The sequence below is a fragment of the Glycine soja genome, chromosome 20, assembly GCF_004193775.1.
Source record: "Glycine soja cultivar W05 chromosome 20, ASM419377v2, whole genome shotgun sequence".
NCBI lineage: Eukaryota > Viridiplantae > Streptophyta > Magnoliopsida > Fabales > Fabaceae > Glycine > Glycine soja.
In genome coordinates, this window is record NC_041021.1 from 39,687,300 (window position 1) to 39,711,245 (window position 23,946).

At 31.2% G+C, this 23,946-nt stretch overlaps 3 protein-coding genes across 4 annotated transcripts; 2 read left to right on the forward strand and 1 right to left on the reverse strand.

Annotated features, from left to right (window-relative positions):
* Positions 1–1,308: 1,308 nt before the first annotated feature.
* On the forward strand, positions 1,309–1,744 carry LOC114401750 (glycine-rich RNA-binding protein GRP1A-like). Its single transcript, XM_028364328.1, has one exon. The coding sequence runs from the start codon at positions 1,364–1,366 to the stop codon at positions 1,607–1,609; it is 246 nt and encodes an 81-aa protein (XP_028220129.1). The 5' UTR covers positions 1,309–1,363; the 3' UTR covers positions 1,610–1,744.
* A 9,500-nt stretch (positions 1,745–11,244) lies between these two features.
* On the reverse strand, positions 11,245–14,939 carry LOC114403926 (repressor of RNA polymerase III transcription MAF1 homolog). Its single transcript, XM_028367158.1, has 11 exons — positions 14,741–14,939; positions 14,430–14,540; positions 14,278–14,348; positions 14,126–14,175; positions 13,715–13,788; positions 13,560–13,622; positions 13,129–13,216; positions 12,074–12,136; positions 11,920–12,002; positions 11,745–11,816; positions 11,245–11,656 (listed from the first exon to the last, which is right to left on the reverse strand). Exons 2-11 carry the CDS (start codon positions 14,459–14,461, stop codon positions 11,575–11,577), a joined length of 678 nt encoding a protein of 225 aa, XP_028222959.1. The 5' UTR covers positions 14,462–14,540; positions 14,741–14,939; the 3' UTR covers positions 11,245–11,574.
* A 2,219-nt stretch (positions 14,940–17,158) lies between these two features.
* LOC114403190 (sulfhydryl oxidase 2-like) lies at positions 17,159–23,482 on the forward strand. Of its 2 annotated transcripts, none has more exons than XM_028365985.1 (12): positions 17,159–17,776; positions 18,752–18,776; positions 18,866–18,958; positions 19,084–19,265; positions 19,562–19,631; positions 19,720–19,788; positions 19,867–19,940; positions 20,031–20,175; positions 21,404–21,444; positions 22,234–22,380; positions 22,464–22,946; positions 23,099–23,482. In XM_028365985.1, the coding sequence occupies exons 1-11, from the start codon at positions 17,544–17,546 to the stop codon at positions 22,933–22,935; spliced, it is 1,551 nt and encodes a 516-aa protein (XP_028221786.1). In that variant the 5' UTR covers positions 17,159–17,543; the 3' UTR covers positions 22,936–22,946; positions 23,099–23,482. The 2 variants fall into 2 exon arrangements, with proteins under 2 accessions (XP_028221786.1, XP_028221787.1); XM_028365986.1 differs by having other exon boundaries at positions 22,464–22,898.
* Positions 23,483–23,946: the final 464 nt, after the last annotated feature.

The following is a 23,946-nucleotide window of genomic DNA, read 5'->3' on the forward strand; positions in this document are numbered from 1 at the left end:
GTTTCATGCTAATGATCTAATTTTCCTCATGCAGTAGACAATGATAAAAACACTGATCCCAAAGCTCAGGCCTTGAAGACAGCTATGGCTGTTAAATCAGGTGGCCAAGTGTTTAAGAAAAAAGCTAAACAGACTAGGACATTACTGTGACATCAGTTACATGTCACCGACCAAAGACATTGCTGTAAATTTTGAAACTGTTTGGGATATTGCACGTGTGATTCTGAAACTGTTTTTGACTGATATTGCCGTAAATTTCGGCATTTGAGAAAAAAAAATTGTTGCAGCAACTGTTTGTTGATTCTGAAATATTGTTGATATTGGTGTAAATTCTTAAACTGTGTTGTGGCTTGTTTGTTTTATGTGATAATGAGGTTTGAGAAAAAAATATTGAATCAAAGAAATTTGCCAATACATGCCAAAAGCAATTGCAAATGCAATATATCTGGGTAAGATCATGGTTTAATAACCACCATGTTAGTAAATACGTAAATGGCAGGGACTAGAACACACTAAATTTGTTTTGTCCAAGGATTAAATCTCATAAGTTTTATGTATAGGGTCAAAATACTAAAATACATTCTAATCAGGTTGAAAGACAAAGACGTTTATCAGTAAGTTGTTTATAAATGAGATCAATTTTCTTTGAGCAAGCACTAAGGTTTGAGTTTGTTGATGAAAAAAATGTTAAAAGAATAAATCTTAATAAAAGTGATTATTCAAATTTTCATGTGAATTAATCACTCACAAAATTAATAAATACTGTATTTTGCTCCTATATATAATATGTTAACCCAAAACATCCAGAGACTAGCTAAAACTTGTAACTAAACCTTGTGTAAACTAAAATTTAACTTTTTGAACTTCTTTTTAAATCTTTTCTGCCCAAGGAGAATTCAAGCTACGCATGCATTTAACAGCAGCAGTCACAACTGCCCGGTAAATATTAGAATTGAGTGAGAACAATTGGGGTCACGAAAGCTGAGATTATTGAAAATTAAGGCACCAGTCAAACTCTTGAAGATTTCAATTTTTGCATTCATTCATTAAGATATCCCTCGGGAAGGAAGCATGAAAGATATTGAGAAAAACCATGTGTATATTATCTCATTGAAACTGAAGCTGCAGTTAAATGCATTGGAAAATTTTCCTCGTCAGTGTCGTCACATGCATGAGTTCAAGTATTCCGTTGGAAATAACGGGAGAATTTTAACTACTACTATTGAACAGAGCTTTACTATTTCTCTTCTATAAATAGCGAACAAACTAAGATTGTTTTGACATCCGTTTCTCAAAATTAATTTCCTATCTAGTACTAGTATTTCAGTAACTTTTGTAAGTGTCTGTTGTGATTATTTGAAACATGGGTGGAAACCGCGGTAGCAGTGGTGGTGGGAAAGGTGGCGGTGGAGGAAATTCTAGCAAAGGCGGTGGCGGTGGCGGTGGAGGAAATTCTAGCAAAGGCGGTGGCGGTGGTGGTGGTGGTGGTTCAGGGGGATATATGAAAGCCCCTGGTGGTGATGGAGCTTACATTTCAAGGGGAACATTTGAAAACAACCCTCAGGGGTATTTCAGTGGCTTGCATGCTGGAGAAAAGGGCAACAAGTAGTGCCATTAATTTGCATTGTTCTAGTGTTTTAAGCTGCATGTTCTCATAATTATGTAACTCTCGATCGTGTTTATCTATGTCACTATATATCAATATATATAAATAAATGCAGCTATTATATATTGTTATGAATTACTATAGTCTGTGTTTTCTCTCCTTGTCAAAGACATCATTTTCGAAGATATATTATTCTTATATATTTTTAATTTTCTGACTTTCTTTACTTGAAAAAGACGTATTAAATCTTTATTGATTTAAGGGAAGTTATGTAAACACATTTTAAGAAATTGAAGTTCTCTTTGCAGTTTGCATCTAATTCTTTGTTAACAAAATTAAACATGCATGAGATCTTACTTAATCAAAACTAAACCCTTAATCACAAATCATATATTATTTGTTTATGATTTACTAGTAAATATTGATAATACAATACAATAATAGTTAGTTAATATTAAAAAAGAAGTATCATTTTCAGTTATAACAAGATCGTACTTATAATTTTTAATTTCTATAATTGTCAATGAGTATTTTGGTACAATTTTTAAATAAATTCATATCACTGTAAATAAATTGATTATTAATATATGTAAAATAATATCGAGTTCTGTTAAATCCACGAGTTATTAAAATTAACGAGTCTATTTCATGTGAGAAAGCTTAATATATATAAAACATTTTTTTAAATAAATACATATCACTGGAAAAGATATGAAGCTGGCTTAAGCTTTTGCCTCTAGTAATTAGCCTAAGCTACATTTATTAGCTTAACTTAGTTTGTGTTTTCATTTCCTTTTTGCTTTCATGTTGATTAATTAAATGACTGAGTTGAGTTTTATATTAAAAGTATGTTATTAAGTAGATTTTCTTAAAAGTGGTTTAAATTTAAAACAAAAATTAAAAGTTTAATTAAGTATAATTATAAATATACACTCATTTTCTCTTTCTTATACTAATTCTATTTTATTTTCTATCTTCCATCAATACATTGGATCCCTCCTTTTTTTTTCGTGGGCAACATCGGATCTTTTATTAATCACTTTAAAAGAAGAAATAATGAATTTATTTAGTTTAATTAGAGGCGTTAAATTTGTCCATGCATGATTTATTCATTTATTTATAATTACTCCTAAAGTCACGAGACTCTTCTTTCTCTTAATATATTTTTCACCTTGTTAATTAATGTATCTCCATTTAAATAATGTCTTTTTGCATTCCATAGGAAGAGACAAAGTGCGAATAAGAAAGGCATTTTAAATTTATAAAAAAAAAGGCATTTTAATGATTTTTTCCTATTTTCATCCAAAGAAATTAATTTACAACATTTATTATTACTAATTAGAAAAAATGTTTGAGTATTTAAGTATATTTGTATAATGAAAAAATTAATATTCTAAATAGATAATTAAGAGGGATTCTTAATAAACTTCCTAAAATGTTCCATTCAGAAAATTAAGGGAATAAACTGAGTAGGGTATATAAGGATTATTAGAAAAATATGTTAACATTCAGTTTCAAGGAAATATAGAGTTATCAGACAAGAAATTTGACATGAGACCCAATAAAAAAACTCAGCATATATTAAAGTGATACTAAAATACGTAGTACAATATCTTCATGATAAAGTTATTTAATATTATCATGAATTTTGATTGGCATGTGCCTAACTATATATAAACATTGTGCATGATACATTAATTGCTTGGATCTCACACACACACACACACATAAAGTTTGAAATAAATAAAAAATCAATGTTTTTTTGTTGAAAAATTTAGGAGATTATATTCCACTTCAAGACCGAAAAAGCCTGGGATTAAAACACCATCCCGTCCCCCTCAATTTTTTAACACAAAAAAAAGGCATTGATTATTTTTTGAATCAATGTATTTTAAATGGTGAATCAGTGATCTACTAACAGTATAATATAATTTATACTATATAATCATAAATTATTATTTATATTACTTTTTAAATATTTATATAAATGGTTTACATTTGTAAATAAAAATTCTCTTAATTATTAAATAAAAATTATAAATATATTTTATATTTTTAAGATAAAAATATATATTTTATTTATTTATAACTTTCTCTTGAGAAAATTATTCTTAAAAATATTTTGAGAGTATATATTATTAGTTCTTTAATTTGAAACAAACTAGTACTCCGTTACATATATACATTCAACAACTTCGGTCATTTATGCATGCTTAGTTTATATCCCTTGGGAAGCATGAAAGATAGTATTGAGAAAACCATGCGTATAGGTCATTTCAAATATTGAAACTGAAAGCTACAGTTAAATGCATATTTGAAAATTTTCCTGGTCACATGCATGCATGAATTCAAGCATTCGTTGGGAACAAAAGAAGAATTTTAATTAATTCTATCATAATTAAGAGTAAGAAATTTACCTGTAAACATTAATTACTATGTACAGAGAGCTTTACCATTTCTCTTCTGTAAATAGCGAACCAACTAAAATTATTTTCACATCCAATTCTTAAAAAATTCCTATAATCAGTTACTGTGGAGCAATTTCCTGTTGTAATAATTTGAAACAATGAGTGATAAAGGCGGTAACAATGGTGGTGGTAAAGGTGATAATGATAATGGTGGTAAAGGTGGCAGAAGCAGCAGCGATGTTAGCGGTAAAAGTGGTGGTGGCGGTGGTTCTGGGGGATATATGAAAGCCCCTGGTGGTGATGGAGGTTACATTTCAAGGGGAACATTTGAGAGCAACCCTGAGGGATACTTCAGTGGTCTGCATGGTGTGGAAAAAGGAAACAAGTAGTGTACTTTAATCGATCTAGTGGTTAAGCTGTTCTCATAAATATGTAACTCACGTGTTGGTTATCTGCTTCGATATTATACTTATCCTATAAATAAAAGCACGTGTTTCTCCACTTTGTTTTGTTTTGTGTGTGTTTATACCAATACCATAATTAAGAAAAAAAAATAACTATTATATACTACTATTTTTCTAAATTAATTTTGTTATCCCTTCGGCTAAGACATCATTTTCCAAGATATTATTATTATATTTTTATTTTTTTGACACTCTTTATATGTGAAAGACAGTTATTAAATCTTTTTTATTCAAAATCAAGTTTGGTAAACACACTCAAAGAAGTGAGATTGTCTTAATTACTAACATCTACAGTACTAACTTCTTTGTATTTACCCAATTGAACATGAGGATGTTCCTTAAGCAAAACTAAGCCACTAATCACAAACATATTTTTATGACTTATTACACTTACTTTTATATCGTATGGCAAATATATATATTTTATCGATGCAATATGAGTATTAAAAAATATTTTATTAATTTTAATCTTATTCTTTCATTAGGAGATCTAAACTTAAAGGTTGATCTTGGTGAAAAATGAAGGAAAAAGGAAGAAAAAAAGTTGAAGATGATTCGATTTCCTCCATCGGACAATTCAAATCACAAACATTTATTGATGAAAAAGAAAATTCTTACTCAATCCATTTTTGAATTTGTTCCTATTGTCAGATCATTGGGAGTCTAAACAATTTAACGGTTCATATTTTTTAGAGATTAATTTTATTTTTTTAAATTAGCAAAAAATATTTTTTAATACATTAATCTAAAAATTATTTCATTCAACTATTGATTTTGAACTATGTAAAAACCTCAGCTTATTTTAACTTTTTCTGTTCTTTTCTTGTTAATGCTTTTGAAAAAATCATCGAGAATCATTGTATCAAATATAGTATAATCTACCCTCAAATCCAAATAATCTATAAGCTATTTGACTGGATATATATGGTTTTAATAGTTATCATGTGCACATATACACATAAAGGAGGGACAGAAAATTGCAACGCATGCCAAACCTATAATCTCATTCTCAGCAGATTCTGATATCATAGAATCTCGATCTCTTGTATCATGTAACTCTGCTTATAATTCCATTCCACCCACGTGTATGCATTAGCCTCTCTCTCTTTCTCACTTTTTGAATGCTTATACTCAGTTATTAAAACAAAAAAATTATTCATATGCTGTGTATTTGGCTTGATAGGATTGGTTTACGCCTGTCTGCCAGCTAAGGTAGGTACATGTCATTTTTTACTTATGAGTTATCAACAATTTGCAAAGCATTTCTTTATTGCGGTATAATAACCCATCAAGGTTGTAATTATAAGTGCGCATCCTTTGCCCTAATTAGACCTTAATCACCAGTATGGCGGCGACTAATTAATTTAGAAATATAAAATAGTTTGATGTTCCCTTAGAGCCTTTAATTGAATTTTAAGTTTCATAAAACAAATTGTATTTCTTAAGTTACTTCTACGTACAATTAAACAACGGTTGTAAAACTTGATTTCTTAGAGAGAAGTGTGAGAAGGCAGGTAAATTTTAGAAAATTTATTATTTACTCAAACAACTGCTGCTTAATTATGGGAAAGGTGAGCTAGCTAGCTTGTATTTGAAGATATTAACGACAAAAATAACTGGGTTATTCTTAAAAAGGAAAAATACAACAAAAGTCAGGCCTAGAGTGGAGAACTACTTATATATTATTCGTGGTTCAGACCATGCGAAACAAGAGTATAACTTTTTTAGAACATCTCAAATTGTATCAAGTTTTGGGCTTAACTTCAAACCACATATCGACTATTCGGATAATTTTTTTAATAAATGTTTATATATTGGAAAAAAAAATAGGCTTAGTCTCTAGAGTTTGATGATTATGTAATTTTCGTCTAATCTCAACAAATTTTATTACACATTAGGTCCCGCATGTTTAAAAAAAATAGCAAATTTAACCATCATTAATCTATTATCAATTTTTTTAACAAAAATTGTTAACATGACATATTAGTGATGATTAGAGCTAATGAAATGAAAAAAATTGTCCTTATCCACTAGATCAAGTGTGATATATGGATTGGATGGGATCATTCTATATTCTATATGAGTTTTATTTTTTTAAGTCCATCCAAGCCTACTAATGGCATATCGGTCTTATTAATTTACATTAACAATTAGACATCAACTAATGATAGATTAAAATTGTTAAATTTTTAAAAAGTGAAAGATTAAATGTGTAATAAAAAATTTAATAGACAAAATACTACAATCATAAAATTTTAGGAATCAAAAATAAATTTAAACAAAACAAAAAAGAAGGTAAAATTATATATATTAATTTTGATATAAAGTAAAATTAATTTATGTACCTTATAAGATTTTTAAAGAAATTAAATGAAAACAACTTTTATAAAAATTAAATGCATAAATTGATTTGAGGTTATGTGAAAATCTTAACTTTCTTTTTCTTAAAAATATATTTACGAAGAAAGTTATCAAATCATTGTATCAACTCTAGGTTATCAATTTAAATTCTTATTGTATATTCTACCCTTGAATCCAAATAATCTAGAAGCTATTGACGAGATATATGGTTCTTAGAGATATCATAATATCATATGCATACAAGGAGGGACAGAAGGAAGATGCTAAGAGAACAAAAGATAAAGACAAGCCCAATTACACCGCATGACAAACCTATAATCTCTGCAGATTGTGATATCATAGAATCTCTCTTGTACTTATGGTCATAACTATGCTTATAATTCCACCCTCGTGTATGTATGAGACTCTCTCTCTTTCTCACTTGTTGAATTCTTTCCCTTAGGATGCTCAGGTTTGCATCAACAATGTTTGCTCGCTTCCCTGCCAAAACAATAATCCATCCGAGAAAATTAGTCAAAAAGTATAATAATTATTGTAACAACCATGTTTTTGGATAGTGAGAAGGCTAAAACCAGAAAGATAAGAATATTTGTTGAGAAAAAAAAAAGTTAATTAGAGGATTGTCTTGTGCAAGAAAGTCAAGAAATTAAGCTATTCCTCAGTACATTAAAGTCATCTTCTAGTGCACACTTATTGTTCTTAATATCCATTAGACTATATATTACCATTGTCATGATCACTAAAGCTTTGGAATCTTATTTTGGGGTATTTGATGCTGTTATGCCTGCAAAAAGCTTGGTTTAAGGTGCAGAAAGATGATAGAGAGCAAGCCATGATGTCGAATGGTGTTTCTCTTTTGATTTATAAAGGGTCATCTGCTACCTGCCTCGAAAAAAAACCTGATTAGCACTAATATTTAGTAGTGAATGTAGCCACATTGAATATTAATTTATATGAACATGTATGATTCTCTTTCAGCTACCAGCATGACGTGCCTTTGATTAAAGATTATAATAAGAAATCAAGAAGGAAAAGAAGAAAGTAGTAGGACATGTGTATTGTTTGGAGGACTTACACTTGGCAACCCTGTTGACCCATGTTATATTACAGCCTAAGATCTTGCACAGAAACAGATCACTGAGATGATGATGAGATCTGATATAGTATCACATGATCAAGAGTATTAATGTGTTTGATGCGTGCTACATGTCAATGCTGCTTTTGTTTAGGTAATGCAAAAAATATATAATAACATGCATGTGTGTAGGGCTAATTATTTTATTTGTCATGTCATCTGAGTTTAAAATTTAAATTATAATTTGAAACTTTGATTCATTAGCACTTTATTCTCAAGTTTTTCTTTCACTTGAAAAATGAATTAAGTTATTGTTTATTGTAAGAAAAATAAACAAAATTTAAACATCACTTATTAAATTTTCAACGGTTAATTATTCCATCATTACTGTCTAATCATCCATGCATTACCACCATTAATGTGCCTAATCCTTTTCTCTTTAAGTCTTGACTCAAGAATAATTTCATATTTTCACATATGAAGCCTTTTTTTTCATAGAGTATTTGTATTTTTTAGCTAAGATAGATAATTTTGTCAGAATCCGATAAAATTATTATCAATAATAAAAAATAGTCCTAGTGTTCCACTTTGCCATCTATTTTTAAAAAATGTACTGAATGTTAGATATAACTCTAGTTACACTCACACTGGTATAATTTTTTTTATCGTTGTTACACTCATACAATGAAGAAGATACACGCAGACACAAACCTACAACCAGTTTTGAATATGTTATTTATTTATTTATTACTTGTATTTAATGCAACGCAGACACAAACATAATGAAGAAGATACGCGCAGACACCAATACGATCGAGTTTATTTGAGTGCTACTTCTCTACTTTGTGAACGTGTCCAAATTAATTATCATGTACAAGTTCGAAAGTAAAGTCCACATAATTACTCAATTTATGAAATGTTAATTATAATCATATAAATATAATAATTTAACTTGTATTGCTCCCTTTCTTATAATATAGACAAAGGAGTCGGACAAAAATTTGAAAACATTTTATTTAAATTTTTACTAGTTATACGAAAATAGTGTCTAAATTGTACATAAAAAATATTAAAAATGTTTAATTGAGAGAATGAGAAAAGTGAAAGTCTCATTCTTAAAACTCTAACTTATATTACAAGAGTAACTTTAGCTAATTTTCTAATTTTTTTTTTAACTTATCAATTATTTTAATCAAACACAATGTTTGGGAATTATGTCATCCAAATGATCAACTTTTCTTTTGAGCCTAGTTTTCAATTTATGTTAATTAATTATTTTTTTAGATAACGCTTACTGGGTGCTATTTAAATAGCCTAGCTGGCTACCATGCAATCGTTGCCCGTAATCGTGGCAATTAATAGAGTTGGCCATGGCATCAAAATTTTCCATTAGAGATACGAAGTTAAAATTGGAAAATTTGCACTGGTGACACGAACCACTAACCATGCCGATGCCATTAGAGCAAGGCACAATCCTCCTATAAGATTCAGTTTAAGTCTGATTAGTTGGCACAACACAAGAGCACCTAGAGTCACCAAAATGTCCATCTCAGGTAGATTCCTTGACAAATTCACAATCGTATCTTATCCTTTAATGTATCAAAGTGGTAGGGACTTAATCATGGAAACAGAAGAAAAAGGCAAAAGGAAAATAAAGATAAAAGAACCCTTGTTATTTTCAAATGATTATGTAAAAGGTGACAAAAACATATATCTTAGTTAAATATTCTTTGCTTTTTTCCCCCTCCACTTAAGCTAATTAGGCTGAACGACACGTATACCACCATTAATGGAACTTTTTTCTTCATATCAACAAATGTAACTAAACGAGTAAACCAATATTAAATCGATAAAATATAAAATGTTTATACTTTGATTAATAATTGTTTCATAAACAGACAGTTATTAAAACAGATAAATTAGAAAGATTTGAGACGAAATGATGAGAAGGCTAATTTCTGGTGCTGGTTATTTTATCACTCGACTATATCAAAGTGGTACTTAGCAATATGTTTCTTCAGTATATAAAAGACTTATAGGGAAAACAGTTCTGTACCTCAAAATAAAAGGCAATTTCTATTTACACCTCTATTCTTACTAAGTACACCCCATACCCCTCTCTATCTCTCAGTTACCCATTATAACCTTTTTCTTAAAGAAATACACCCTTTACTTTTCATAAATATATTTTTGAAATTACATATATTTATTTTGAAAATGTATCTCTAAAACTAAGATTCATAATTCTAGAGATATACTTCCGAAATAGATATATATTTTTCAATAAAATATCACGTAAGAATTAAAATGATTAATAAAAAAAATGATAAACATTTATTTTATACTCATATTTGTTACTCTTATTTTTATCCTATCATTATGTTCTTTAAATCCTATCTAAAATCTTAATTTCACTTATCTTTATTATTTTTTAAACTCAAATTTAAACTATCTTCATCATATATTCATTATATAATACTATATTTTTATTATTATTATACAATATTTTATATTTTCTTTCATGTAACAATTCATTTTAAGGTACATTCATCACTAACTTCATGTGACACTAAACCATTGATGTAGACTTGAATTAGAAAATGAATGAACACACTTAAAGGAAAGATACCATTGTTAAAAGCTTTGCTTTGTAATTAAGGTATATAATATATAAAATTAGTGATAAACATATCTTAAAAACGCAATGTGATATAAAGAAAAACACAAAATATTATATAACAATGATGAAAATACAATATATGATATAGATAGTTTAAAATTAGGATTTAAAAAAAATAGATGAAAATAAGATTTTAAATAAAACGTAAAGAACATGAATGATAAGATTAAATGTAACTTCACAGATACATTTCCAAAAGGCAAAAGAGGTGTACTTGTTTAACAAAAAGGGTATAATGGGTAATTGAAGGCAAAAAGAGAATACATTGGTGTACTTAAAAAAATGAGGGTGTAAAGAGCAAGAGTTAAATAAAATACGCGGCTCACACCATTTCATCATTTGTTTTTTCCTGCTCCCTGTCACCATTTTCTTTGGCATTCATATGAGAAAACTGAATCAAAAAAGCATGGCCGGATTTTAAATACATTACGATATTAAACCATTAAATAATCTGGGGGGAGGATAAACTTCAAAATTTTGTTTCCTCCGAGTTGCAAAAGTGGCATATAAACAACGTGAAAAAAGCCTAGCTCTAAGGAAATCCATAGTCTTGCCTTTAGTCGGGCATCAAAGATGCTAGAAATGTAACTATTGATCAATAAATTCTGTGTGGCTCGGGGCACCCTTGCCTTAACCCTCCGGAAACAAAATTACGGAGGAAAAGAAGCATCATTTTCAGATGAATGTAACAATACTCTACCAATTTCAAATATGTTTTTTGATAATATTACACCAGAGGTGTGTCCTAACAGTCGAGTATGATACAGAATCCAAACCTACGATGTGCATAGGAGGAAGATACAGATGTTAAATCTACTATATTGATACGGATCGGATACATATGCTATATCTACGACTCAGGCCACACTGAAACGGTCTTTGATATACAGAACTACGCATCTGAAACCATCTTATATTACAGAACTACACATGGGAGGATCAGAAGTCTTCATATGCTAACTAATCGAGGTAGAAGCGACTCATATATCCATGTCAGCAAATATCTCTTCATCGTACTCATTGTGTATATCATCAATAAGCAGTCCGTCAGCAATCAAGTTACTGCCACAAATAGCATCGTGCTAGGGATGAATATAGATGCAACCAAGAAGTAGATTAAGAAAAAGAGATTATGAAATTTCCAACTCACCTAAAACAACTGAATCGAAAAGATACAATCCGCTTAAGCTTTCTATTGTAAAACAAGAAATTAAAGGACCATCTGTAGCAAATAGAAAAGACAGTTATTGGAATAACCTATAATAGGAAAAATGATGTTCATAACAATTTTAACTTTTATGTTTATGTGATAAAGATAACTTTACATTGTTCCTCCACTCTCTAGTAATGGATCTGCTTCAAAATCAGGGACATAACCGTAAATATCACAATCCACTAACTTCACCACCTGCACCACAAGGTATCACAGAAGTGCATCTTGATATCTCTAATATAATTCACATTTTAAGGAAACCATACCTCATCAAGGGCCTTGAACAAGGTGTCCAGCAAAGAAGCACCCCCAACAGTTTCAGCCCATTCCTGCATAGACAAGTCAGCCAAAACCTTGGTTAAGAAACTCGCTGCAGGAAAACTGATCATTATTATCAAGTAACATATACTAATTTTTGGCAACAAAAGAGCCACAGACAGAATGAGATATGTAGAATATCGTTTCACATTACTGTCAATGTCAAACATCTCAATTACTCTCAATATGTTTTCATTGTAGGGGGATACATTATGCCTTTTTCAATCCGTGAGAATCTTAAGATACCTGGTGATGGAGAAGTTCTACTTCTACTATAGTCTGAGTAGTAAACCACTCAGGTAAGAACATAACATGTGCAACAGCATAACCATATATAAGATGTTGGATTTGAAGAAAAATTTATAAAATTAAATGTGGACAGTTACAACTTACAAAAACTCCAGAGTGTTTGAGAGTATGTTTGAAATTCTCCTAAGGATAATCTCTTAAAATTCGTTCCATATGTCAACATTTGTTTCCTGATTTGATTAAGATTAGGAATCTAGTATTAATAAGAATAAGGATTATCTTTTTTATGTGCCTTATTGTGTATCAAACACACCCTTAGTTGTGGTCTCCACATTTCGTTATAATTCATGCTTTGTTTCCTTATTTAATTTAATTAGAAATTTAGGATTAAGTGTCTAGAAATAATATAAATAGGGTTCGGTCAGTGTTTGTATTTTATTTCACTTTCTATATACAATATCATAATAATATTATTCAGAGTCTTTTTCTCTTTCTTCTCCTTCCCTACCTAAACCCTACAAGTAATGTTAGAAATTGAAAATGCATGAGACTATTAAGTCCAATCATGCCTGGGAATCATACCAAATATGGGACTCCGAAGTAGTTAATACCAACAAATTATATACCCAAATAATCTTATGCCAAGACATCCAAGATGCCTATGAGATTTCAGCATATCAAACACCTAAGGGGCAAATGGATAATGCAAACAATAAAAAAAATTCTTAAAACAAGACATAGACAATAGTAGCACCTTGGAAGCTTCATGCATGTAGGTATCAAAAATCTGCTTAAAGCTGTCCCGTGATTCCTCTGTGAAAAACTGGTGAGCCTTAACTGCACTAAAAACCATTACACGTGTATGGTATTATAGGGAAAAAAAACATAAGCATATTCCAGCATAATCACAAAGTTAAAGCAAAACTGTTCAAACACTTAAATGACAAGAAAACTTGGGAAATGGAGAGACTTGAACTCTCAGCTTCTAGAGCAACAGTTTTCTGAACTGTCTGTCAAGCCTTTTTGACAACACTCCCAACACAACAAAAAAAGGATTATATAGTGGGTTGCCATGTCGCCAACAAAGCTGACAGTAGCATTACCCATAATCCTCCTTTTTTATAATATTATAATATAGATAATAATAGAGAAATATCTATGATGCAACATAAGATACTGAGGTACCTGAAGTCATAATCGGGATACATGTGATACAGGGTTAGAACCAGGTAAACCAATGTCTTTCGGCTGGAATGAAAGAACAAAAAAATGAAAACATTTAAAAGAGACTTCAGGGCTGATTTTCACTTTCCTGAACCTATCTAGATAGTAAAGGCCACCTGGTTCTGGTTAAGAAGGTTTGATCTGGTGAGGAGGAATCAGTGTCGGATGATTTCCCAAGATAATCAAGAATCTGAAATTGAAAAGGTTCAAATAATAATTAATCAATTGGAGGGCTTATTCCATGATCAAGTATAGAAAAGTTTAAATAAATAAATTGTGGCTTCGTGCATCAATTGTTTTTTTCTTTTCACATGATGCGTGTGATATTTTCTGGCAATTAACGGATGTGAGAAGGGAACTTTTGCTTAACTAGGAAGACATGTTATTAGAACAAAAAGAAAAAAAAAAGTCTAAAAGATTGTGAATTAATTATATACTTAATTCTACTTCTAAAATACAAAAAAAAAGCTTGTAGAGCAAAGTTTACAGTGAAGTGAGAGATGCAATATATATTTGCATCAATCTACCTCTGTCTCCAAACTGATGGAGAGTTTTTTATCCGATCCAGCATGTTTGCCTATAGAAAGAAAAAAAAAAAGACACTAGAATTTGTTAATTACTACCCCAACCAAAACCAACATAAAAAAAAAAAAAAAGCAATTCACTTGTTCCTCCTTACAACTATAAGCTTCAAGGCATCCTTTGATAGTACGTTCTCCCAGATTCAAATTACCCAAGAAATCATTAAGCCTGAAAACGTTTTTACGAGACTATCATATACCCAAATTATTCAACATAATTCAATTCAACTTCGCTTGAAATTAAAAATACCGATCTAAAGCAGAACACTCCAGGAACTTCATGACAAATTGATCCGACGATTCCAATTTGACCGATTAGAATTGCAGCGAAAACCCTTGTTTCCCGTCAAAGCGACTCTCCCTACAAGATTATAGCGCTATCAGAAATTGCGAACAGTCCGAAACAATTCAAGACGTTCAAGCATTGGCTATACGTGAAAGAGCGTCACAAAAACCATTAAATTCGTACAACGGGTCAAAGTCAAAATTAGGAATCCAAAGCATGTTAAAAAGAAAGAAAATCCGAACAGGAATGGGAACAAGACAGAAAAAGGAAAGTACCGGAGACAGATATGACGAAAAATTGTTTGGTATGATGACGATTAGGAAAGATCATCAGCGAAATTGGGATTTTAGGGTTTGAAAATTTTCTGGCGATAAAGAAAGGGTTTCGAAGCGGTGAAATTCGAATATTCGATTTTTGATTTGAGATTTTGAGATGTGGATGAGATTGAAATTGAGGTTGGTGGACGTTCGAGAATAAAATCTTGAGGTAGGCATGATGTTAGCTGAGACTTTAGAGAAGTAGCAGTAAATGGGCCAACATGGGGAAAGCCCAGCCCAATTCATCGGATGATCATAAGTCCAACAAATGGACTTTTAGGCGTGGACCACTTCATATAGGGCAACCCCCCAGCGGCAACTAGCCTATCTAAACCAATCATGATTCTTTTTAATTTAATTAAAATACACTTAGAGTAAAGAATTTTTATATGGTTAAATTATTCTATAGGTCATAAACAAAAAAATTCTACCTTCACAAAAAAGAAAAACAAAAAAACTCTATGGGTCCTTAAACTATTTAAAATCTTTTTATTAGGTCCTTGAGTTATTATTTTTATCAATTGATTCTTTAAATTTCTATTTGTTTTTCTTAATGAAAATCAAAATCCATTATAAATATTGAACTGAGGTAGGGGCCAAAATTATTGACGGAGGAACTAAAATTACATAATTAGAATATTTGAAGGACCTAATTCACACTAATGAAATTTAGGAGGCCAAAATTCTATAATTAAAATAACTAATAAACTAAAAATGTCATTAAGCTTAACCATTTCAATACAATTTGCCTCAAATTTGATTGTAAGTTCGAAATAGTATTAAAATTCTTAAAGTCAGTTCTAGGATTGTAATTCTGTAATAAATGGTGGAGAAGGTGTTAGAAGGCAAACTAGTCAAATGTTTAATCTAGACGTTACAAAATATAGTTAATATCGGAGGGTTCTTACACCAAATACACAATTATACATACATAACTATGGCACTCCATAACATAAAAGATGCTTACGCCAATACACTTAATGATGAGTCGAATAAAAACTAAAGAGGAAAATGGTTATTTTACTAAATAATCAACAAATAAAAGGTAAATTTTAAGAATCTTTCAACGAGTTATAAAAGAAATAGGGAAAGGAAAGGAAATCAAATGTGCAATCTATTTGTCACAATTGTTCTTTCTTAGTTGAGGGTATGTTTGGATGGAAGTTTTTCTATAAACACCTTTATAAAAAAATAAGAATAAAAAAATAAAATGAGTTTTTTTATAGGCTAAAATTAGTTAACAAAGTTTTTTATTAGTTAATTTGTAAAAATCAGTTTATATAGTTTGTTTAAAAGATGAAAAGATATCTATAAATTGATTAATGGAAAGTTAATTTCAGCTAATTAAAAAGTTAATTTCATTTTTTTACTTATTTTTTTCTTTTAGAAGTGTTTTTAGATAATGTTGGACACCCAATTGAAGAAAAATGATAAGGAAATATTTGATAGATGATATGTTTGTTCACACTCAAAAAACATGATTTATGAGAAAATCAATTTTAGAAATTATGATTTGTGTGAACGAATAAAATACTTTTAATTGATCTTAATATGTTTTATGAGAATTAAAAATTTATATAAAATACGTGACTAAAACTTTTTATTTCACTCGAAAAAGTTGTATTCTCGATCTTTTTCTTGAAAGTATTTTTGGGAAAAAGTAAACTAAAATTGATTATCAGAAATCATAATTTTTGACAATCTTTTCTTATTAATTACATACTAAACATAATAATCATAATTTTTCACATTAAAATTCTTAAGAAATTAAAAACTTTTTGCCTACCCAACACTAAATAGTTTTGTTTAAATTTTGAAGGAGTGGGGGAGTGAAACAATGTTGTGCACACAAGAGAAGAGTTAATAATAAGGAAAGTTTTATTTAAGCAAAAACAAAGTTCTTACTACTACCCTTATTCAACATCTTATCTCATCTAACTCAATTTTTATTTTATTGGAGAGCAGAAGATTGTGTAAGGAGAGTTTTTGATAACTTAGACGTCTTGGTTATGTATTTTTAATGTAAAAAAATATTATTAATTAATATTAAAACTTATTATATATGTTGATTTATGGTCGGATGAATATTATCTGAATTGAAAGAATTTTTTAAGTAAAAAATATTTTAAAATATCAAAGTATATCTTGTCTTTTTTTTTTTTGAGAAAGTATATTGTCCTGTACTTAGATTGAAAAATTGAAGAGGAATAATTATATTTTCTATTCAAAGAAGAGCTAGGTATAATTAAAAATCAATACTTTTTTACTCTTCGAAGCTTCAAGAAAAATAATAATAAAATATTTATTATAGAATGACGTTAACATTTTTATATTTTAATTAAGTTTATATTATTATTTTTTAAAAATATTTGATGTTTGATGGGGAAAAAAAAAAAAAACATAGGCGACAGAGGAAAGAGGGAGTGATTCAAGGTTTGGTGTCGAGAGATGTGTTTCCGCCATCTCCGATCCGAAGCAAAGCTTATGCAAACGTAATTCTCACCCTTTTCTGGTTCACCTTTCCCTTCCCAACAACACCCATCAAATCCAATCTCATATGCACACACAGCTACTTGCAGTTTCAACTAAACCCCTCTATCTCTCCCAATAAACTAAAGAAAAAAAGAAAACTGTAAGTAACAGATCCATTTCTCTCTCCACCTCACTTTCAAAAATCTCGCTTCTCTTCAATTTTCGGCCAATATCCTTCAAAACCCTAATCCTCTATCCCCTTTGATCCGCCCCGTTTTCCATTTCTGGGATGATGTATTTACATTTGGGTCTCTTTCTGTGCATTCTTTCTGTGTGCTGCTCTGCTACTTTGTCGTCTTCTTCCTTCGCGTCGCGCCGTTCGATCCTTCGAGAGGTTAGCGACAATGGCAAAAGTGGTGGCGATCATCCCGATTATGCCGTTGAGCTGAACGCCACGAATTTCGATGCCGTTCTTAAAGAGACCCCTGCTACTTTCGCCGTCGTTGAATTCTTTGCCCATTGGTTAGTTCTAATGATTTCTGCAAAGTTGTTGTATTTTATGTGTTTCGAGTCGTCGAATTGTTTGAACTCTCTTCCGGGTGTTATAAAGTTCGGGTTTTTATTGATTTTACTTAGAGGGTAGTTTTTATTTATTTAGTTTTTTGTTTTGGGTGATTTGACGAAAGATGGAATGCCCTTTGATCTGCAAATTGGATCTGCAGTAATAGTAGTGAGACCAGTTAAGGTAAGTGGAGCTGTAGGGAAAAACAGTCAGGGGAGCTAATGGTTTGTTTTTGCAATTGATGCTATGAGCAGTAAAGGGTTAAAAAAAGCATAATACAGTGTGTGGTATAGTATCAAGACTTCACTTGAAAATGGCATTTTTTTGTTCCATTCACTTTGTTTCTTCCTCTTTCACACCTCTGCTAGTTAATTTGAATAAACTTCTTAACAAGCACTTGTAGGAGAAGAAATGGCAATAAAATAAAGTATGGGATTATTTCTCTGAAATTAAATTAATCTATGCACCTCAACTTTTTCAGAAACTTTCTCCATTAATTTTTCTATAGGTATGTGTTAACTTAAGACAGCTCGGTTTCTTGCCTTAGGAAAATCTTAATGGTAGGGCTGTCATGAATGAAGCCTGGTTATGATGAAATAGTTACAAAGTCTAAAATATGACAGATTGACAGAAAAGGACGCTCTGCGAAACCTGCATAGAATTTTTTTAATTGATCAAATACATTATGTTTTTATGTTTGCTAAATTACTTATATTCTTGCAGCACTCTTCTGAAGTAATGTTGGCATGATATATTTTGAATAAAGCCATTTTTAATTATAGTTTTAAATATATCTTCTTATAGTCAGATAATTGGATTATTTTAAACATGTGGATTAATTTTTGTTATTTTTTTTATTCCTTCTCATTCATCTTTAAGAATGAAATGAGTATAAGAAATTCTCATTTCTGTTGTGACCCTTTCTTCTCTTTCAGGTGCCCTGCGTGCAGGAATTATAAGGTATTATTTACTAAAATGTATAATTATTTTTTTTGTTTTCAATGAACATTTCAACTCCTCATTACTATCTCACTGAAATTTTAATGCAGCCTCACTACGAAAAGGTTGCTAGATTGTTTAATGGGCCTGATGCAGTGCATCCAGGAATCATATTAATGACAAGGGTAGATTGTGCATCAAAGGTGCGTGCATCTTATCTTAGTTTCTTAATAAGGATAAGGACTTATGGTGAGGTTTAATGCTTATACTTTATACTGAACATGCCCTGATGATTGGTACCTTTCTGTTCAATTTTTTGGCAGCACAGATAAATACTAAGCTATGTGATAAGTTTTCTGTTGGTCATTATCCTATGCTTTTTTGGGGCCCTCCTTCAAAATTTGTTGGTGCTGGTTGGGAACCTAAACAAGAGAAAAGTGATATGCGTGTGATTGATGATGCACGCACAGCTGATCGGTTGCTTAATTGGATCAACAAGCAATTAGGCAGGTATGAGGTATAAAATTCATTGTTGATACATTTATGAAATGGTAGGTGAATATTTTATTTAAACCAGATGATGTATATGTATATGTATATGTATTCGGGTTATCAACATTGTAGGCACATAATGGACTAAAACTAGGCAATAGGTACTATGGAAAAATTAAAGTTCCAAGTGCAATAGTCTAGAATTATGAGGAAGCATTTCAGTTGCCTCTTATGAAACCTGAAAATTGCCATCATATATTTTTGCTTAAATCTGATGGAAATTGTGTGCAACTTATAATGTTCATATGTTGCAGTTCATTTGGCCTGGATGATCAGAAATTTCAAAATGAGCTTCTTTCATCCAATGTATCAGACCCCGGACAGGTCCTTTTCTTCACATCCCCACATATTTGATTTCCTTTCATTTTATATTTGAAGGTACTGACATATATGGTATGCATGACTTGGATAGATTGCAAGAGCTATCTATGATGTCGAAGAGGCAACTTCTACAGCTTTTGACATTATCCTAGAGCACAAGGTAGATTATTTATTTTCCCTGACTTGTCTTTGGTGATCATTGTTTTGGATGATAGTACAAATACTTTCTGTTTGGCAGATGATAAAACCAGGAACTCGTGCTTCACTTATAAAGTTTCTTCAGCTTTTAGCAGCCCATCATCCTTCTAGGAGGTAAGATCAACTTTTTACTGATTGGTCTGATCCTTTCTTCTCTGCCCTGTATTTAGTGTCATTTTTTTCTGTCGTATGCTTTTTTTTCAGATGCCGGAAGGGTACTGCTGAATTTCTTGTGAGCTTTGATGACTTGTACCCAACAGATTTTTGGTCAACTAATAAGCAGGAAGATGACAAGAGTTCAGTTAGGAACCTAAAGATTTGTGGAAAAGATGTGCCTCGAGGATACTGGGTAGGATCTCAATACTTGTATTAAACATTTCAGACATTTCTGTAATGTACTTCTGTTAGCTTTTGTATTTATACTACCTAATGTCTAACATCTATAATATAGTTAACACTCAAATTTTGTGCACTTTTTTCCGCCTGCTACTGTTATCAGATGAATCTTTGAAAGGTCTATTCTCAGTAACCTGAAGTTATGAATAGTCTATTCTTTTATGGAAGTTCGCACTTTATGTTATAGCTGAATTGTTACTGAGAGTTGGATCTCATATCATTACTTGTTAGTTGTTATGAAACATTTGCAAGCAGACCTCCTATTTTTGTGAAAATAAATAATTTTTAATGTCAATGAACCATTCTATTTTGTATACTTGTGTGTATGTCATGATTTGTCCCCAAGGATTTCCTATGAGAGGTAGGCAATCCTTTGGGTAGTTGTGGGTGGCTGTTGCCACATGCAGAGAACTTTTCCTTCTCTGATTTGCTTTCTATACTTTTTGCATCTTGTGATCAGAGCACTGTTCTCTGAGTATTTCCTCTGTTAATCTAAAGTAAATTAAGTTCCTATCATCATCCGATCCTGGTCAGCACACAGAGAGGGAGAGAGAAGAAGATGAAAGTTTGTCTAAGGTCTCCTAAAAAGAAAAGGAGAGCAGTGAGCCAAAGTAGGTGAAAAATACAACCAAAGTGTCCAATTTCTTTGCATTTCAGTCGCAAAAATTCCCTTGAAAAAATCTTGAGAAGGCCAAAACATTTTCATATCATGTAACAAATGTAAGGGACAAACCTGGAAAACATGGGGTATCCCTCCCCAACTACACCATAGGGCTGCATATGATGCTTTTATGTGGAAAACTTTCACCTTTTTTTTGTGTGTGTAACAAATGTAAGGAAAAACCCTGGAAAATATAGGCATTCATCTCCACATATACTATATAACTGTAAAATGAATGCATATGCTTCTATGTCAAACTTCCCCATCTGTAAGATTCTGTTGTTAACTGCTCATTTCTTGTAAATGAACAAACTGCATTCCAGCTTGGCAATTACCCCCTACAAAGAATCATATAATTGTCGATAATGTAGTCATCTTGTAATCATTAAGAAAAATAAAATTGGCCTAGTTGTATTCTCTTTTTCTAATCTTATGTTGCCTACATTCAATAAAATTTGAATTTTCTTAGTGTGAGAACATTCCTGATTGTTTTTTATTTATTTTGACTTTTCTTTTGCAGATGTTTTGTCGTGGCAGTAAGAATGAAACCAGAGGCTTTAGGTAATACTTTACCTTCCATGTTCTGTCTTGTTCCATATCCAATAAACTCATTCAACTTCCTCATATCAACTACCCTTGTTTTCATTTTAAAATTAAGTTGGTATCCCACTGAGTAGTTTCCCTCCTATCACATACGAATATTCTGATTTGTGACTATTTTTGTATGCAAAGAAATGTGTATATACAAAGGATGAAGACCCACCTAAGTAAACCTTAGATTGTGCATTGACTGCAAATCATTATTGCAAAATGGATTGGACCAGCTGATTCAACCGAAAAACCGGTGAATTTGTCAGGTGTTTTGTCCATTTAATCAAAATTTGTTAATTTGACCAGTCATGAACTTGTTTGAACTGTATATTTTTAATTCAACTAGAACTATTGTTTGTCATATACAATCCCAAGTACCAAGGGGTCTACCTCAATTTGTTGAAGCAGTGTCAGTAAACTCCCTAGTACCTGAGCTCAGTTCCTACTAATCAAAAATTAAAATTAAAATGCCATGTTACGGAGGTCCTTGTATATGATGTTTACTTATGGGTTGATATTCTTTAGCTTCTTATTGATTTTGTTTATCTTATAGGCCATATAATATGGTTATTTCATGCTAATTTAACATTTTACCTAACTTTATTTTTTATGGTTGTGTTGTTTATAACATAATATATTATATAATATTAAAAATATATATAGTTACTGGCCCTGATCAATCTGATTTTAAAACATTTCTACAAACCATCTCCATGACATATCTTAACTGGATACCCTGTCTTATCTCTGTTATTCCAGTTGTGGTTTATGGGTTCTTCTGCATTCACTCTCTGTGAGGATTGATGATGGAGAGAGTCAGTTTACATTTAATGCAATATGTGATTTTGTTCACAACTTCTTCATCTGTGAGGAATGCCGACAACATTTCTACAAGATGTGTTCAAGGTAAGGGAATTGATAATTACTAGTGCCAACATCATTCAAGGTCCTTTTCTTTTGACTCTTCTAATTTTGAATTCAATTTTCAGCGTTTCTAGTCCTTTCAACAAAGCCCGTGACTTTGCTCTCTGGTTGTGGAGTTCCCATAACAAGGTAAACGAAAGATTGATGAAAGAAGAAGCATCCCTAGGCACTGCTGACCCCAAATTCCCAAAGACAATTTGGCCACCGAAGCAGCTTTGCTCTTCCTGTTACCTAAGTGTTGACCAGAGGAACAACAAAATTGAATGGAACCAAGATGAGGTCTTTAAGTTCTTGGCTGATTACTACAGTAAAACACTAGCGTCTCTGTATAAGGACAAGAGTATTGTCGGAAATGACGGAAGTGAAGGAGCTGTTGAAGATTTAATAGTAGCAACTAATGCAATTGTGGTGCCTGTGGGAGCTGCTTTGGCTATTGCTGTTGCTAGCTGTGCTTTTGGAGCACTTGCTTGCTACTGGCGTTCGCAGCAAAAGAGTCGGAAGTATTTTCACCACCTACACTCTTTAAAGAACATTTGATAATTAGGAGGGTAATGAACTCTTTCAAAATTAACTAATGACTGGGTCCTGAAGAATTAAAAGGGGGGGGTAAAAGGAGAGAGAGATTGTGTTCTTGAGCTGTTGAGAGACTCTTCTTATTAATAACTTATTTTTGTTTTGTTTTGTTTGCATAATGTTTCAGGCCTAGAAGAACGTGGAAGTAGGAATTGGAGACAAGTACACTTCAAGGCATGAGGTGCATAGCAGCTTTCATAGGCAACCAATTATTATGGTCTCACTCCAAAGAGCCTTGCCAAAGTTCCTTTTTGAATCTATCCTGAATAGAAAAATGTACAGAATACAATTCTTGATTTGGAGACCATTACTGATCTGTGCTATTTTCTTTCACTTTTTTGGCGTTGAGTTCGCATCTACTATACAGCCTAGGAATTTGGGGGAAAGGAGGACATGGCATGTAACATTTTTGTTTTGTAATTTGGGATTATTTTTTCAATATCAAAGTAACTGTATAAGCTAAAAGATTTTTATTTGATGGGTCTCAATGGTTCGGTTGAGTTTTCTAAAAGATTCATGCGGTTTAATTTAATTAAATTTTATTAGTTCCATCATCCATGCTAGTTATTGAATTACTTCAAATCGGCAACACGTAATGGTCTGTAAATGATTTTTAATAAGACAAAAACTTCGATGCACATATTTAGGTTTTTGTGGCAATATTTTTAAATTGAAATTGAAATTTTATTTCAATAATATGCATAATAAAAAATGCATTATATTTTCAGTATAAGTTACTGAGATGAAACTTCAAATTTAATTAGAAACTAACACCAAAAATACTTGGAAGAATTATAATGTCCTAAATGTCAGCCAATAGCGAATTTTAAAAATATCATACTAAACCCGTTAAATTTTTTTTTTAAGTATAGTCCTATTGAGAAAATAAAAATCAATGGAATTATCATAAGGATTGAAAGAATAAAATATCATTTTGAACTTTGGTTCAACAGTGGCAGTTTTTGGGTGCTGTAA